Here is a 16,751-nt window from a genome sequence, read left to right as displayed (position 1 = left end):
AATTATGAAAAAAAACAAGAATCCGCAAATATAAATATCAGCGAGACAGCCGGCCAAGTTTTACGTTCCGCGAGACGACGGAGGTTCAAGAGGACGCCGAGGCCTGTAACACGAAGTGGAGGGAAAAAAAAAGCGGGCCTTCCTCGTCTGGCAGGGCCGTGGCTGTTTTCGAGACGTGCGATTGGCTGATCTGACCTGTCTACATGGCATGCGGCTGACGTGCATCAAAGCAGTTGTGAACGTAAGCTGTAAAAAAAAAAAGAAAAAAAGAATATTAAAAAGAAAAGGTTCCTGGGCTACCTTTCTTCACATCACAAGAATTCATTTTCACTGCTGGTGTACAATGCCATTTTACCATAAACTGTTGTAAAACTGCTGCGAGGAAAATTCTAGAAAAACACCGTCAATTGAGTTGTCTCCAATTGACTTGTCCCCAGTTCACATCCTATCGGTGATGGAAAATTGCTGGACGAAAAAACACTGCCATTTTACTGAAAGTACCAACAGGTGTGCCACGTGAGCGGTTTGCCTTTTGAACCCCTTTTTCTCTTTTGTTCTCTCTCTCTTTCCATCCATTCTCTCAGTCTTTCTCTGCCCGTCTTTTTCTCTCAGCCTTTCTCCTTCCTTCCCAGCCCCCCTCATTCTGTTGAGGAAATGGGGGGGAAAATGTTTTTTTTTATTTTTTATTTTGGGGTGGGGGGGCTCTATTGGGGGCAACTATAAAGCCGCCAGTATTTTCCTCCCTTCTATAAAGTCTATCTCCAGTATCTCTCTCTGTCTCTCTCTCTCTCTCTCGGATTGTTGGTGTCAAACGAAAAGGCATACAGTAAAACAGTGTTTAGTGTTCCGACTCTTACAGAGTAGATATGGTCCGTATTGGACTCATAAGATAAGATATACTTTATTGAACCCCCTGGGCCAATTTGCCCTCTGCATTTAACCATTTGTAGTTACTTAGCAGCAGTGGGCAGCCACAGGGCAGCGTCCGGGGACCAAACTCCAGCCCTGAGGCCAGTGCCTTGGTCAAGGGCAATGGCAAGAGTACCACGTAACCTGGCATGCATGTGAAAGCAGGGAGAATGTTCAGGGGGGTAGGGGGTGGGGGGGTTGACTCAAACCTGAAATGTCCTTCTTGCAGGGCAACAGTGCTAAACACATACGTGCTCGGCTAGAGTTGGATTAATCCTGGACATTTTACAGTGCAAACAGGGACAGCAATTACACGTGCACAACACCCACCTCTTTGACAGCAGTTAGAGACAGAGACTCCTACCAGCCACAGGAACAGCGAGCGACACCAAACGCAGTGACAAAACTTACTTATTGATTGTTAGTTTACACTTTCAAATGAATAATTACCATTCCATTGTATTTTATTTGAACTCTCGTTGTAATTGTAGAAGTATTAAAACTATTGTTCACTTTTTTTTTTAGTTCCAGTTCTTGTGGGGAGTTTCCCATTCCAGAGGACAAAAAAATAGAATAAAACATCTCAGGCGATTTGGTGAGATGAAGGTTGGCCGTGACTTTTTCCTGCAAGTGACTTGCAAGTGAAGTTTGGTCTGGTGTTAATATCCAGCATTAATTCAACTCTAACACAGTGCATACGAGTCCAATAGGGGCTCGTAGTATAACATGTAGGCGGCAATGTAGTATATAACAGGTTGAGGAGCTGGTCTTGTAACCTAAAAGGTCACAGGTTTGATTCCTGGGTGGGACACTGCCGTTGTACCCTTGAGCAAGGTGCTTAACCTGCTCAGCTTCAGTACATATCCAGCTGTATGAATGGACACAATGTACATGCTATGTTGTGCAAGTCTCTCTGGATTAGAGCGTCCGCTAAATGCCTGTGTTGATGATGATGATGATGATGATGATGATGATGATGATGATGTACGGACCATGTGTACTCTGCAAGAGTTACATTACATTACATTACAGGCATTTGGCAGACGCTCTTATCCAGAGCGACGTACAACAAAGTGTATAACCATAACCAGGAACGAGTGTGTCGAAGACCCTAGAGAGAAGTACCGTTCCAAGTGCAGGGAACAACCGCATAGTTTTAACTTGGACCGTGCAGGTTAATCTGATTAACACTAACACAAACAAGAACAGCAACAACGCAGTCTATGCAAAAAATACAAGCAGTAGTTAAGACATGAGTGCGTTAACTAAGTCAACTAAGAAACAGCTACCTAGTTACAACCCTAAGCTTACAGTCAATTTAGAGATTACAGGGAGGTAGGGAGGGATGGGGAGAGCTGGAGCCTGAAGAGGTGAGTCTTCAGTTGTTGCTTGAAGTGGGTCAGGGTCTCAGCTGTTCTGACCTCCACAGGGAGGTCATTCCACCATCGTGGGGCCAGAACAGACAGGAGATGTGATCGGGAAGCGCAAGTGCGAAGAGGGGGAGGTGCCAGGCGTCCTGAGGTAGCGGAACAAAGGGGTCTGGCTGGCATGTAGGATTTGAAGATCTTGTGGAGGTATGCTGGGGCTGATCCCTTGACTGCCTGGTATGTTAGGACCAAAGTTTTAAATTTGATGCGAGCCATAACAGGCAACCAGTGGAGGGCAGTGAGCAGGGGAGTGACGTGGGAGTGTCTGGGGAGGTTGAAGACCAGACGAGCTGATGATGATGATGATGATGATGATGACGACGATGACGTACGGACCATGTGTACTCTGTAAGAGTTGCCTTTAACACACTGAACGTTTTTTTACTGTGTAAATCCGTAGGGTTTCCCAACTCCTGGGGTGGGACTCAGGCGGGAGTCTTCATCGCTAGTGGAAACGGCGGGTCTGCGTGCAAACGCACAGGCCGGCCCGCGTGCGTGAGCGAGCGTACACACGGCTGCTCGGGCGAAGAATCGCCCGTCTGAAGCAGCGATCCGTTCGCGTGGAAGGTCCCCATTGCATTTGCAGCACACGCGTATCAGTTATGTATTTGCTGTGCGTTATTGGTTATTGACCAGGCTGCTGATGTCGATGTGGATGTGTGGATGTGGATGGAGCTGGCGCCCGTCCAACGTCACTCTGAATTGAACATGAGCTTTGAGTGTAAATTAGGAGTCGTTTATGTCATGGACTGAGATTTATACACACATACGCGCGCATACACGCACGCACGCACACACACACACACACACACACAAACACGTGTGTGCATGGGCATACACACACATTCCTACACAACAATACATGCACACACACACTTATGTAGACAAACACACACACTCGCATGCAAAAATTCACCGGACGTACACACGCATGCACACACACACACACACACACACACACAAAGAGCTGATGAAGTTGCATGCATGCATTCTTAAAACACATGTCCATACACACTCGCACAATAATCTCCTCCTCCCTCCCTGTCCATCTACCTGACAGTCACTGTTCTTGCTTGAATGTACACATCTGCCCACGCAGGTCCTTATCAATACCGCCACCTCCATCCCCCCCCCCCCCCCCCCCACCCACCCACACACACACACACAGATTCAAAGCTTATCAGTCCCACCCTGCCTCTCTCGATTCTCCCCCAATTCCCCCGCCCCCTGCCCCATCTCTCCCCGTGTCTTTGTCTCAGTTCTATAGTTATTACATCCGTCCCCTGTAGACCCAGTGCTGCTCCGAATACTGCAGCAACGTTAAGCCCGCTATAAATCACATTGCATTATCACGGTTGCGTTCTCGCCTCTCGCCCCGCCCACCCGCCGCTGCTGATTGGCCAACCTGTCCCTTTGGACCCCTTTGCGACCGCCCCCTCAGGCCAATTCAAAGTCCCGCCCTCTTCCTTGGCAGAGGCCATTGGCGGACGGGGATTCTCCTTGAGCTGTCAATCACGGCTTTCTTGCGCGTTGCTTTATTGCTTCTTCTTGCGATGCAACGAGTGCGGAGCTACTAATCGCGCTGAATACCGAAGGAAAGGCAGAAAAATAAAAAAGGGGGAAAAAAAGAGGACTGAACAATCGCTGAGATTTTTGTCCGTTTTCCGTCTTTTACAGATTAATTCCTGTAATTTCCTCCGCATCGCTGCATGCTCTTTTGACCATCTGTTCGTGAAATTTTTTAAACACACCACAATAATTCAGTTTGGGAATATTGTTTTTTTTTTCTTCCTACAGAAGCCTTTTTTGTGTCCTTTGGCAGTGCTCTGTCGTTTTAGGAGCACAGACGGGTATACTCGTGACGGAAAGACGAGGGAGTTTGAAGCCTTTTAAGATTTTTGGGGATCTTGTCCCATATCGCAGCTGACAACTCTTTCAGTCATTATTGATGTCATTACTGAAACAATTACCAATCCAGGTTATCGTCTGAAACGTTCGAGAGACGACAATAAGAGGAGACTACAACAGTTTCTGAAAAAGAAAAAGGCGCAACCATCAAACAAATATATAGAGAGAAACTCCAACATGAGCTGCACCGTGTTACGAAACGTGCTGGCTGGTTTGCTCCTCGCGGTGGTGTCGAATGGTAAGTAGTTACGACGATGCACTTTGATGTATTGCTGCTTCGGTAGCCGCGTGCCTGCACCTCTCCCTCATTCTCTCCCGTTACGCTGCTCGAGTTGCATACTAATGCCGCTCTTCCTTCACGCTGGGGGTCTACCTGCATGTGAATCACGCGCGAGCCTTTGCTACGGCGCGCTCGGTTTTTGTTTTGGTTCAGTGTGTGTGTGTGTGTGCGTGCGCGCGTGTGTCAGTATGTGGTAGGTGTAATTTCTATTCACTGCTACTCTTTTCCGTGTCCCTGGAAATGTGTAGCCTACCTTGCCTTGCATCGTGGGTTGCCATTGTACGGTAAATGCATAATTACTCCATTCTACTTTAAAATTGAGACGCATGTCCTCCGCCCCACACGCCCCCACACTTTCCTCCCGCGCGACATATTGGGGGTTATGGGGTGGCACATTGAAATACCGAAACAGACGCATATCGCAACGTGACGCGAATGCTCTGGGTACAAGGTTCCCCTCGCGCGCCTGTCGGCGCTCTGCTTTAACTGAAGTCTGTGTCTGCTGTGGGAGTTAGGGCACACGCGCCGCTGTCGGTACTCAGGACAGGCACGGACTCGTTGCAGATAATTCTAAGAATACAAAGAAGACGCCGTGCCGAATGTCCCGACACGTACACAACTCTGCGTAGTAACCATCACTCCCGTTTCCTAGCGCCGTGTCGACTTATTTGTCTCTGAAGAGGTCCCTGGGTGAAATATTTTTTTAAAAAAGAGCGCTCGGTGCGCGCAATATGCTGACCACCCTCCTACACTCACCACAGCGTTTAAACCCGCACGGGGAAGATAATTGCTCTCCCTACGTGCACATCCAGATGATTCATAGGACATTTTAGTCTTCATTATTAATTGGATAAAGGAAGCAGTCGCGCCAGGGGAGAAATGGTGGTCTGTGATGTTCAACTGTTTACTGCAGAGGAGAAAATAACTCCACTCAAGCAACAGAGGCTGAGAGACGACGGGAAAAGACTTACAATTAATTATCGGCCCACCGTCCACGACAAGTTATCATTACCGATTTACTTACAAAAAAAAAACATCTAGCTGCTACAAATCTACAGTCTGTTCACGCACGCAATTGACATCAGTGGCAGAATCTCCCGACACGGCACTGCTGGCGTGGCGTAATGCGCACGCGAACGCAGCCTTTGTACCCATGCGCGGCTCAATTAGGCTCGCATTAGCGAGCGGGATATCAAGATATGAATAAATAAGCAGCCCTTAATAACAGTAATTGAAATGCCGGTGAAGTGAAGAGGCCGAGTTAAGGGGTAACAAACATCGATTTATAAACCATCCGCCGGTCCTTGTTCAAGAACTAAGTGGCATGTCATCCACAAATGAAAACGTATACATTGCTGTTTGTGGGCTGCCGGGGTCGATTTTTTTAGGAAAAGAAACATTGATATAATGCGCTATAATACAGTATGCAATTGAACATTATATATGGCTAATCTTCTCAGCGCAGGCTGTGTGCGTTTACAAATTATTTAAATTGAAAACAAAAAGAGAGAAAGATAGAATTAACAAAAGTGATAAAAATGATAATAATAATAATAATACAGTCATATTAATTTTAACACAAATATTAATGATACTGATTCTAATACTAAAAATCATACGAAGAAACGGAGGAAGAATTGTATTTAATTTGCTACAAGTCATTAATATTTAATATATATTTAGTGTAGTATTTAGTCTCAAGATCATTTGAAATCATTTGCAATGAGTAATATGCTGTGTCATAAAAATAAGTACTAACTTATTGTTATGTTTAGTATCGTGACATAAGTTTAGTGTATTTTTAAATAGTCATTGTCCCTGTCGACAATGAGGGCCAGTTGTGAGCGGTGATTGATGATGACGTTCTTGTGTCGTCTGGTGTATTCAAGGGCCAATCTTCTGTTTCCCACATTTAGAACTCCCCCTCTGCAAAAAAAAGAAAAGAAAATAAATAAGTCCAGATGTTCCAGATGTGTCTTCTGCTCTGTGCTCCCCACCCACTCGCACGCCCACATACACACACATTTACGGGCTGCTGATTTAATATATGGGCCACAAGCTGTGTGTGTGTGTGTGGGGGTGTGTGTGCCCACGTGTATGTGTCCATGAGTGTGTATGTGTGTGCATGCGTGCAACTGTGTGCGGGTGAGCATGTATGCGCGCGTGTGTGTGTGTGTACGTGTGTGTGTGTGTGTGTGTGTGTGTGCGTGCATGTATGTGTGTGTGTGTTTGTGTATGTGCGTGCACGTGTGTTTTAATGTGCATACAAGGCCTTTCTGGAGGACAAAAAAAAAAAAAGTAAAAGGAAAAAAAACGGAATGATGGGACTCCTTAAACAATGGAACATTCCGCAGCTTTAATTGGATAGAATCCGACAGGTCCTCTCGCAGGCCGGTCCCTCTGACGCCCGCGCGTTAATGCCGCCGCGGACGCTTACGGGGCCAGACGTTCCCGGGCAGCGCTCCGCGCGCCGGCCCGCCGGAGGTGTCACCCCAAACATCGAGCGCTCGCTCTCTCTCTCCCCGCTTTCTCCGAGAACGTGTCCCGGTGTGACAAATTACATTACCATATTCCGGCTCAATTACCCGCCGCGCGGACGCCGCTCTCTGACAGGGCGTCGGGCCGCGCTTAGCGTCTCAGCGGCGCCTGAGTTCTTTATTAGGGGAACTGCCCCCCCCCCCCGGCCCCCGCCGGTCGCGACGCTGTCCTGCCATTGGGGATGCGAACCCGGAACCTTCTGTGTTCGGCGAGGGGGCCCGTTCCACTCGGTTATGCCTGGTGTACCGCGTTCTAAGGCCTCCCCAAGCTGCTTGGCTTCGCTTGAGCTTATGAATACTGGTCTAACTCCAGAACGTGAGTCCCCATAACCTCCCCCCCCCTCCCCCATCACACACACACGCACACACACACACACACGCACAGAAAAGGAATATTTAGAAATTCTGTAAAACAAGTGTACCAATCCGTGCCCTGGGCTTGTACACTAGGCTGACTGACTACCATTCAGAGATTCCTAGCGTTTCCAAGATGTCTATACTGTTCATTAAAAATGTAATAAAAATTTACCTCCAGCTCTAGGCTTAAAATGTATTTTAAAAAACCAACAGAAGTCAAACATAGATTAATAAAAAAAAAAACTACTAAAATATGACACAGAGCACGTAGCATGGTACATTCTCATGCTGGTGTCGTTGCCCACCGCTCGTCTAGATTGCCGTGCCCTCATTTAAAACTGCAGAGGGGATAAGTGCTTTCTTATAAATAGTCCTAGACTCAAGATTGGTTACACAGGGATGCACCCCCTAGTGGCAGCAGTTTGCCGTGCATCGTATCTAAGAAAATATTGGCGGTAATTTTCTTGTCTGCCGAGCGGGTTTCTCTGCCACCCGTCCACTTGTGTGTGTGCGGGGGGGGGGGGGGGGGTCTGCGGCTGTGGGTTGCCAGGTGGTAGAGATGGGGGCGCGGGCGAGCGTGCGCTGAGTCGGGCACGTCGCCGTGGTTTCCGCCGGCTCCCCGTGGCAACGGTGGCAGCAGATGGGGGGAGGCAAGTGGGGTCAGTGCAAACGTGGCACCGGGGGGGGGGGGCTCGTTCCATGTGTCCCACCCCCCAGGGAGTCGCCCGGCTCCACGCTCAAGGGAAGGGGGGTTTCAGCAGAGGCGCTGTGGGTTGCCAGATCCAGCAGATGCCTCGTGTCTCCGGTCCGATGGGGCTTTTTATTGAAATGTGCCAGTTCCGCGAGCGCAGTGTCCCCTCCTCTTACCTCTCCACACATCTGCCTGTTTTTATTTTTATTTTTTTTATTTCCTCGCTCGCAGGTGCATTTCATTTTTATTTTTTTCATCTCTCTCTCCCTCACTCTCACTCTCTCCTTTCTCCTTTCTCCTTCATCTGGTTCCAGACTCCAGGCAGAGGAAGCTGATCTTCATTTATTAATTTGAGAGATGAGAGAGAGACAGGGGGGGAGCGAGGTGGGAGGGAGGGAGGAGAATGTGGCTAACATAAGACATTAAGTGTACTGGGGGGGGGCTGGGGGTGATTCAGTGCTATGACGGTGGAGAGTTGAGGAGTTGAGCTGCATGCTGGTGTCACAGTCAAGATGGGCTCATTGCACCTGGTTGGTGAAAGAAAAACAGAGAGCTCCTGATCTCCCATTGGACAGGCCATTAAAAATGACAAACCAATCAGGGGAAGGCCCCCCGCACCCAATGACAGAGTTGATGGGGTTTGTCCTGAGCTAAATGCAATGGTCAAAGGTCATTTATCGAACCACAGATCCACCACCCCCCGCCCCGCTTTGGTTGCCCCCCCCCCCCCCCCCCCGACCTTGAAAACGAGCCAGGCCTCTTCCAATCAAAGCTTTTTAGGGCTGCAGAGCTCTGACAGGAGGGGCTGCTGCGGGTTCACGTCCGGGATCAAACGCCTCTCAGAGGTAGCTGAGCTGTGTGCCACATTTGCCCTTGAGAATGGCAATTACCCATCACCCCCTTCTGTAAAGGCGGTTCCTTTACCGTGTGCCGGCTGTGGGGTTAGAAAATTAGTGTCGGCGTCATAAATAATTGTTACAGCTTTTCTGGTTTGAATTTATAATCACCATGCAAATAATATATATGTGTGCTCTGTGTGTGTGTGTACTGTGTGTGTGCACGCGCGTGTGTGTGTACTGTGTATGTGTGCCTGCGTGTGTGTGTGTGTGCGCGTGCATGTGTGTGTGTGTAAGCGTGTGTGTGTGTGTGTACTGTGTGTGTGCATGCTTGTGTGTGTGTGTGTACTGTGTGTGTGTGCTGTGTGCTCTGTGCGTGTGTGTGTGTGTGCGCGGGCGCGTGTGTGTGTGTGTGTGTGTGTGTGTGAGCGAACGGGAAATGTGCTAAATCAATTCAGCCCAGGACAGATATTTTACCTTGTTTAATTACTGTTATACCTCCCTTCAAACCCCCTCCCTATTCCCCGATCTGGCCTCCACTGCCCTGCACATGAATATGTGCATGAGAAATCACCCCAGTTCTAATAATCATAAAAGGAGACATGTTTTATTTAATATGGAGTGAAAAAAATCATTCCTTATGGAGGTGTGGATTTATGAGTAGAACTGTTGAATGGATGTAAATGCATACACACAGGCATGTGTGCACACACTCACACACACACAGGTACACACAGACACATGCCCTCACACACACACACAGACACATACACACACACAGGCACTCACACACACACAGGTACACACACACGCATGCACTCACACACACGCACACATGCATACACACACACACACACACACACACAGTTTAATGCCTCCCTTGCTCAGGACCACAACCAGATGAATTTAAAGCATTCCCTCTCTGAAGGTGAGAGCAGTAAATCAATAAGGGCAGCTTAGCCACACAGGCCGCGGCTACAGGAACCTATCTATTTATATACATGTATATCAGCGGACATGAATGAGTCTCACTGAGCTCCATATCAGCACAGGCACAGGGAAATCAAAGGGGTGCCACGCGCACAAAATTCCCCCCTTTCCGAAAATCCCCCCTTTCTGAAAATCCCCCCTTTCTGCTCATTGGTCTAATGCAGGCATGGATTGAGCTATCTAAAGAGTGTTGTGTCTGTGTGTGTGTGCGTGTGTGTGTTTGTGTGTGTGTGTGTATGTGTGTGTGTGTGTGTGTATGTGTGTGTGTGTGTGTGTGTGTGTGGTGGTGCTGTGTGTGTCTGTGTGTGTGTTGTGTGTGTGTGTGTGTGTGTGTTGTGTGTGGTGTGTGTGTGTTGTGGTGGTTGTGTGTGTGTGTGTGTGTGTGTGTGTTTGTAGTTGTGTGTGTGTTTATGTATGTGTGTCTGTGTGTGTTTGTGTGTGTGTGTGTGCAGGGGGTGTTAGTGCTGTTGGGAATACAATGCCGATTAGAGCTGGTGGTTTCTCTTGAGGGATCTGGGAGGAACCAGGGTCTGGCCTCTCTCCCTGTCCTCATTACTGCAGACAAGCAGCTCGCCAGCAAATCAATGGCAGCGCTTAAAGACTAATACAGGCCATGCCAGTTGATGGGTGTATGTGTATGTGTGTGTGTGTGTGTGTGTGTGTGTGTGTGTTCGTGTGTGTGTCTGTATGTGTGTGTGTGCGTATGTGTGAAAATGTGCGTGTGTGTGTGTATGTGTGAATGTGCATGCCTGAGAGCATATTTGTGTGTGTGCGTGTATGAATGTGTGTGTGAATGTATGTCCCTGAGTGCGTATTTTTTGTGTGGGTGTGTACTTGAATATATTGTACATATCTTTAGATCTGTGTGCTTGGTTGTTTGTATGCGTGTGTGTGTGTGTGTGTGTGTGTGTGTGTAACAGTATGGTTTCGGTGTACTGGAGTGGTGTGGACAGAAGGTGTCCTTGCTCTGTGTAACATTAGGTGAACCTGACCTGATGCACCTGTTATTTTAATGAAGAAAAAAAAAACAGTACAAGGAGTTCTGCATCTCCAGCTTGTAGCGCTAGGATAATTCTAATAGCAACAGCCAGTCTAAATATTGGCACGGTGTACTTACTGCTGCTAACAAGAACAACAGCACTAGCACCATCATTATCAGTACCACCTCTAACACCACTTGTTTTCTGTCTCTCCTCTTGAATATAATGATAAAAAATAATAAATTGTGCTTGTAAAGTTCTATCGCCAATGCGTCGAACAGCGCAGCGTATGCAAAAAGAAAGCAAAAACGTATTTGTTCAGTTAGAAAACAAAGATTAAAAAGCAAAAAATCTGTCTACAAAGTGCTGGGTCACCATTATGGCATTTATTTTTTGTTGCAAAAAAAAAACCAAACAAACAAATGAAAATAAAAGACGTTTGAAGTGAAGTTCTGAGCGTCCTCACCGTGAAAAAACAGCAGCAGTCTTTGGCTGGAAGGGCGTAATAGTCATGTTGTGTGCTGTACTGGTTTTGGTGTTGCTGATGTCAGTTCTTCTGACAGGCTATGTGAGAGGGAGGGGCATTGGGGCCTGAGCTGGGTGAAGGGGGTTGGGGGGGGGGGGTGGGGGTGGGGTTAGGGGGGTCGGTATCCGCGGGAGACAGACGGGGGGAAAATAAATAAAGCTGAGGATAACAGATCAATAAATATTTCAGCAGCTGCTCCCTGTGCACCGTACTCCTCCTCCAGCCAAAAAGAGAGAGGGAGCAAAATGAGAGGAGAGTGAGAGAGAGAAACGGAGGAGGGCGAGAGAGAGAGAGAGAGAGAGAGAGGGGGAGGGACAAAGAGAGAGTGGGTGAGAGAGCGAGAGGGAGAGAGAGAGGGAGAGAAATGAAGAGAGGAGAGAGAGGGGAGTGAGAGAGAGAGGAGGAAGGGTGGGACAGAGAGAGCGGGTGAGAGATAGAGATGGGAAATGGAGAGGGGTTGAGAAAGGAGGGACCGAGAGAGAGGGTGGGAGAGAAGGAGAGAAAGAGAGAAAGAGAGGGAGGGAGGGGGAAAGGGAGTGACAGAGAGAGTGGGTGAGAGGGGGGGGAGAAGGGAGGGACAGTGAGAGCGGGTGAGAGAGAGGGAGAGAGAGACGGGGGTGCGGGGGGTGGGAGGCATGCCACTCAAATGAGTTTTACAGTGGAGCGCGCTCAGATGGGACGAGAGAATAACAGAGGAAAGGGTTGATAAGGGTTCGAAAGAGAGAGGGGGAGGGAGGAGGGGTTTAGACAGACAGAGAGCGAGAGAGAACCATAGAGAGAGAGAGAGAGAGCAGGAGGGTCAGAGAGTGGGAGACAGAAAAAGATAGAGAGTGGGGGAGAGAGGATGGTGGAAATGAAAGAGGGCAGTGAGGGGAGAGATTGAGAGAGAGGGAGAGAGAGGGAGAGAGAATGAAAAATATAATTTCTTGCTGGGCATTGGAAACATAATATTATTTGTCATGCCTATAAACCTCAATTTCAATTTGATGAATTTGAGACAGAGAGAGTGAGAGAGGGGAGAGAGAGAGAGAGAGAGATGGAGAGAGGAAGAGATGTGAGAAAGCGAGAGAGGGGAGAGGGGGAGAAGGAGAGAGATTGTCTCATTCCATTTCGTTCATTTGCATGCTGGTGCAGGGTTAACAGAACAGAAGGTGTACAGACGTGTGTGTGTGTGTGTGTGTGTGTGTGTGCGTGTGTGTGTGCGCGGGTGACAGAGCAGAAGGTGTACAGACGTGTGTGTGTGTGTGTGTGAGTGTGTGTGTGCGCACGGGTGACGGAGCAGAAGGTGTACAGACGTGTGTGTCTGTGTGTGAGTGTGTGTGAGTGTGTGCGCGCGCGGGTGACGGAGCAGAAGGTGTACAGACGTGTGTGTGTGTGTGTGTGTGTGCGTGTGTGTGTGCGCGGGTGACAGAGCAGAAGGTGTACAGACGTGTGTGTGTGTGTGGTGGTGTGGTGTCGCGCGGGTGACGGAGCAGGAAGGCTTAACAGCGCAAGCCAGCCATTACGCGCCACATGTGCGCTCTTGGTTTATTTCAAACAGAAGGAGAGAATTATGGAGCGAGAAGGAGAGAGAGAGAGAGAGAGACTTTTAACATCCTTTAATAAACAATATCCCGTACACACACTACCTATGACACTTACAAATAAATAGCTAAATAACTAAACCCCCCATCCCAGCCCCCCCCACCCTCATGGCCAACACATACCTGCAAACAACCACCCCTTAATCCTCAAAACCAAGCAGGCATAAACCAGCATGTAGAGCGAGAGAGAGAGGAGAGAGAGAGAGAGAGGGAGGGAGGGAGGAGAGGAAAACAGGGGGAAGGGGGCGATAAGCAGGGGAATGGTAATGCAGAGAGAGGAATGAGAGGGGAAAATGATTGAAGGAGGGAGCGGAGAAATGGCGGTAAAGGGAAAGACAGATGGCGGATGAGAAGCCGGAGGGACGGAGTGGGAGAGCGAGAACGAGAGCGAGAGCGAGAGCGAGCGAGAGAGAGAGAGGGATTGATTTGCAGACAGATGATAAAATCAAATAATAGACTGCAGACTGATCCTGCCAATAACAAGGGGCCTTCTGGTAACGCTTCAGCGGGCGTGCGTGACATCATCGTTTCGGGGTCACTTCCCCCGCGGGAACGTCCCCGGCAACTGCCGTCGTCCTCGACGACGGCGCATTCCTCTCATTAACATACACGTCGGGGGGGGAAGGCGCCCCCCTCCCCCAGCAGGGAGCCGTACTCCCGCGACTGCCCTTAATACAGCAGCCGGTGCGCATCCGACACCCGCCCAATAAAAACCCAGCTCCTCCCCCCCCCCCCAGCTCTTTATTACAGAGTGAGCGACAGACGGTATCAACTGACTGTTCCGGGGGCCGAGGGGGTCGAGTATTTACGCCGGGATTCCTGGGTAACGAACGCGGCGCGTCAGTGTGATATTCCCGGTAATGAGCAGTCAGTTAAGTATGGGCTTCCTGTCAGAGCAGCGGGGGGCGGGGGGGGTTACCGTAGCGATATTTCCTCCGTCATGATGGATGTCATTGCGATTCGGGCGTAATAAGGCGCGATCATCAGGTGCGAAGTTTAGCCGCGCGCGGTAATTCGCGCGGGGATGCGGCAGGACGAGTCAGACTTTGCGGGCCGATCCCGTAGCCCACTGATGCTGTCATTGCGTGTGTCGGGCGGTATAGGTGAAGTTGTGGGGATATCAAGGTGGAGGTAAAGGTGATAGCAAAGGTGAATGTCATTTTAAAGGTGGAGGTGATATCAAAGGTGAAGGACATTTCAAAGGTGGAGGTGATATCAAAGGTGAAGGTAAAGGTGATATCAAAGGTGAAGGTCATTTCAAAGGTGGAGGTGATATCAAAGGTGAAGGTAAAGGTGATATCAAAGGTGAAGGACATTTAAAAGGTGGAGGTGATATCAAAGGTGAAGTTAAAGGTGATATCAAAGGTGAAGGTCATTTCAAAGGTGGAGGTGATATCAAAGGTGAAGGTCATTTCAAAGGTGGAGGTGATATCAAAGGTGAAGGTAAAGGTGATATCAAAGGTGGAGGTGATATCGAAGGTGAAGGTGATATCAAAGGTGAAGGTCATTTCAAAGATGATATCAAACAAGCTAATATTGATATCGATTAATTCCGTTAATTTACAGCACTGCATTTACGGAACTCGTGGATACCGCAAAAACCCACGGGCACAGCGGAATCTTTCAGCGTGCTGTGGCACGCCTTGCAGACATCGACCGCGGGAAACCAAAAAAAAAAAAGTAATAGGGGAAAATACCACTGCGGTTTTACTGCAGACCTACATCAATACTGTGATGAAATCTGTCGCCATTGGTTGAAACACCACTGCTGCTAATTGAGGCTTTTCAGAGCAAGCGCCTCTGATTAGCATTTTAGCTGAGTGCTGTAGCTTTTCAGAAAAAAGTTTTTAAGGACGATCTCCACATTTTGCACAAAAAGACTGAAATTGTACCAGTGATGATATAACTCCATCCTCTCTCACCTCTTCAGCTGAATCTTCTCTTTTGGATAGCTGGTTCAGGGTGTGTAGTGGCAGCATGCACACTTTTATTGAAATGGTTCAAATGTTCTCAGCTCTGTGTGTGTGTATGTGTGTGTGTGTAAATGTGCTTGTGTGTTGGTGTGTTTGTTTCAGTAGCAACGCTCTGATTGCTTTTGTGTGCTGTAGCTGTTCAAGAAAGTTTTGTGGAGATGTCACATTTTGTGTTCAAAGTACTGAGTTGTAGTGTGAGTTAATGCCTGTTATGTTGTGTCTTTTTTGGATGCTGGTTGGGTGTGTGTGGGCTGCAACTTTTTTGTGGTTAAATGTTCTCAGCTCTGTGTGTGTGTATGTGTGTGTGTGTAAATGTGCTTGTGTGTTGGGGGTGCGTTGCTCTCTGTCAGTAAATCCCAGGCCGGGTGAGGGTGAGGGTGAGGGTGAGGGTTAGGGTTGGGTTAGGGTTAGGGTGAGGGTGAGGGTTAGGGTTAGGGTTAGGGTGAGGGTGAGGGTGAGGGTGAGGGTGAGGGTGAGGGTGAGGGTGAGGGTGAGGGTGAGGGTGAGGGTGAGGGTTAGGGTGAGGGTGAGGGTTAGGGTGAGGGTGAGGGTTAGGGTGAGGGTGAGGGTTAGGGTTAGGGTTAGGGTTGGGCTGTTTGGCTTTAGTCGGGTTGCACAGCGATGCGTCAGCGGCAAGTGCCGATTCCCCGAAGGACGGCTGAAGAAAGGGTCCCTGTTTTGGCACCCGGGGGGGGAGAAGCCTCCAGCTGAACATGTTGGTGGCGGGCCAGTTTGTTTCCGCTCTTTGAGCGAATACGCGCGGAGCTGGATATTGCTTTCTCAACCCCTCTGAACTCCATTTCTTTCTGCGCTCTCCGCTCGTCCGCTCCTCTGACGTCCGCGCTTATCTCCGATCGGACGTACGTAGCGTTAGCGCCGCAAACATTAATTGTTTCCTGGCGCTCTGGCTTGCCGCATAGACTCTTTATGAGACGGAGTGTAGCACAGTGGGTAAGGAACTGGGCTTGTAACCGAAAGGTCGCAGGTTCGATTCCCGGGTAAGGACACTGCCGTTGTACCCTTGAGCAAGGTACTTAACCTGCATTGCTTCAGTATATATCCAGCTGTATAAATGGATACAATGTAAAATGCTATGTAAAAAGTTGTGTAAGTCGCTCTGGATAAGAGCGTCTGCTAAATGCCTGTAATGTAATGTAATGTAATGAGAAGACAGAATGATAGAAAGAGAGAGAGAGAGAGTGAGAGAGAGTTTAGAGATAGAGAGAGTTTAAGACTTCTTTAATACACAAAATGCAGACATAGATAAAATAAGAGTAACATACTGTATTTACATATTACAAGCAAAAAAAAAAAGTATCCGCGCAATGACACTCAGGTAAAGGAAATAAAATAGGGTAAAACTGAAATATTAAATAGACTCACAAGGCGGTGGGAGAAACGAAAGGAAATTGAAATTGAGAGAGAGAAAGAAAGAGAAAGAGAGAAAGATTTAAACTTGTCATTACACCAGCTAACATACACAAATACCAAGCACACACGCACACACACAAAGTTGTATTCTATTCATATGTTTATTGTTTGTTGTACCTATGCTTTGGCAATATATGTGCATATATGTAAGCTCAGTTGAATTAGAATTTGGGAGAGAGGGAGAGAGGGAGAGAGTGAGAGTGAGAGAGAGAGAGAGAGAGAAAGCACAATGAAATAATGTAAAGTCAGAGAAGGAAGGAGAGGTACGGAAGAGGGGAACGTGAGTGGGCGGGCTAGGCTAGCGCCGCGCTAGCAGGAAACGG

The 16,751-nt window shown here is 48.3% G+C and overlaps 1 protein-coding gene across 1 annotated transcript in view; it reads left to right on the top strand.

Annotated features, from left to right (window-relative positions):
• The first annotated feature begins 3,539 nt into the window (after positions 1–3,539).
• Positions 3,540–16,751, top strand: part of iglon5 (IgLON family member 5) — a 112,159-nt gene continuing 98,947 nt past the window's right edge. Inside the window, exon 1 of the mRNA XM_064299808.1 lies at positions 3,540–4,482. Within this exon, the coding sequence (XP_064155878.1) occupies positions 4,422–4,482 (61 nt within the window). The 5' untranslated portion in view covers positions 3,540–4,421. The remainder of the gene's footprint in view (positions 4,483–16,751) is intronic.

This window comes from Anguilla rostrata, chromosome 1, assembly GCF_018555375.3.
Source record: "Anguilla rostrata isolate EN2019 chromosome 1, ASM1855537v3, whole genome shotgun sequence".
Taxonomy (NCBI): domain Eukaryota; kingdom Metazoa; phylum Chordata; class Actinopteri; order Anguilliformes; family Anguillidae; genus Anguilla; species Anguilla rostrata.
The sequence above is the reverse complement of the archived record's forward strand: the minus strand, read 5'-3'. Positions and strand labels throughout refer to the sequence as shown.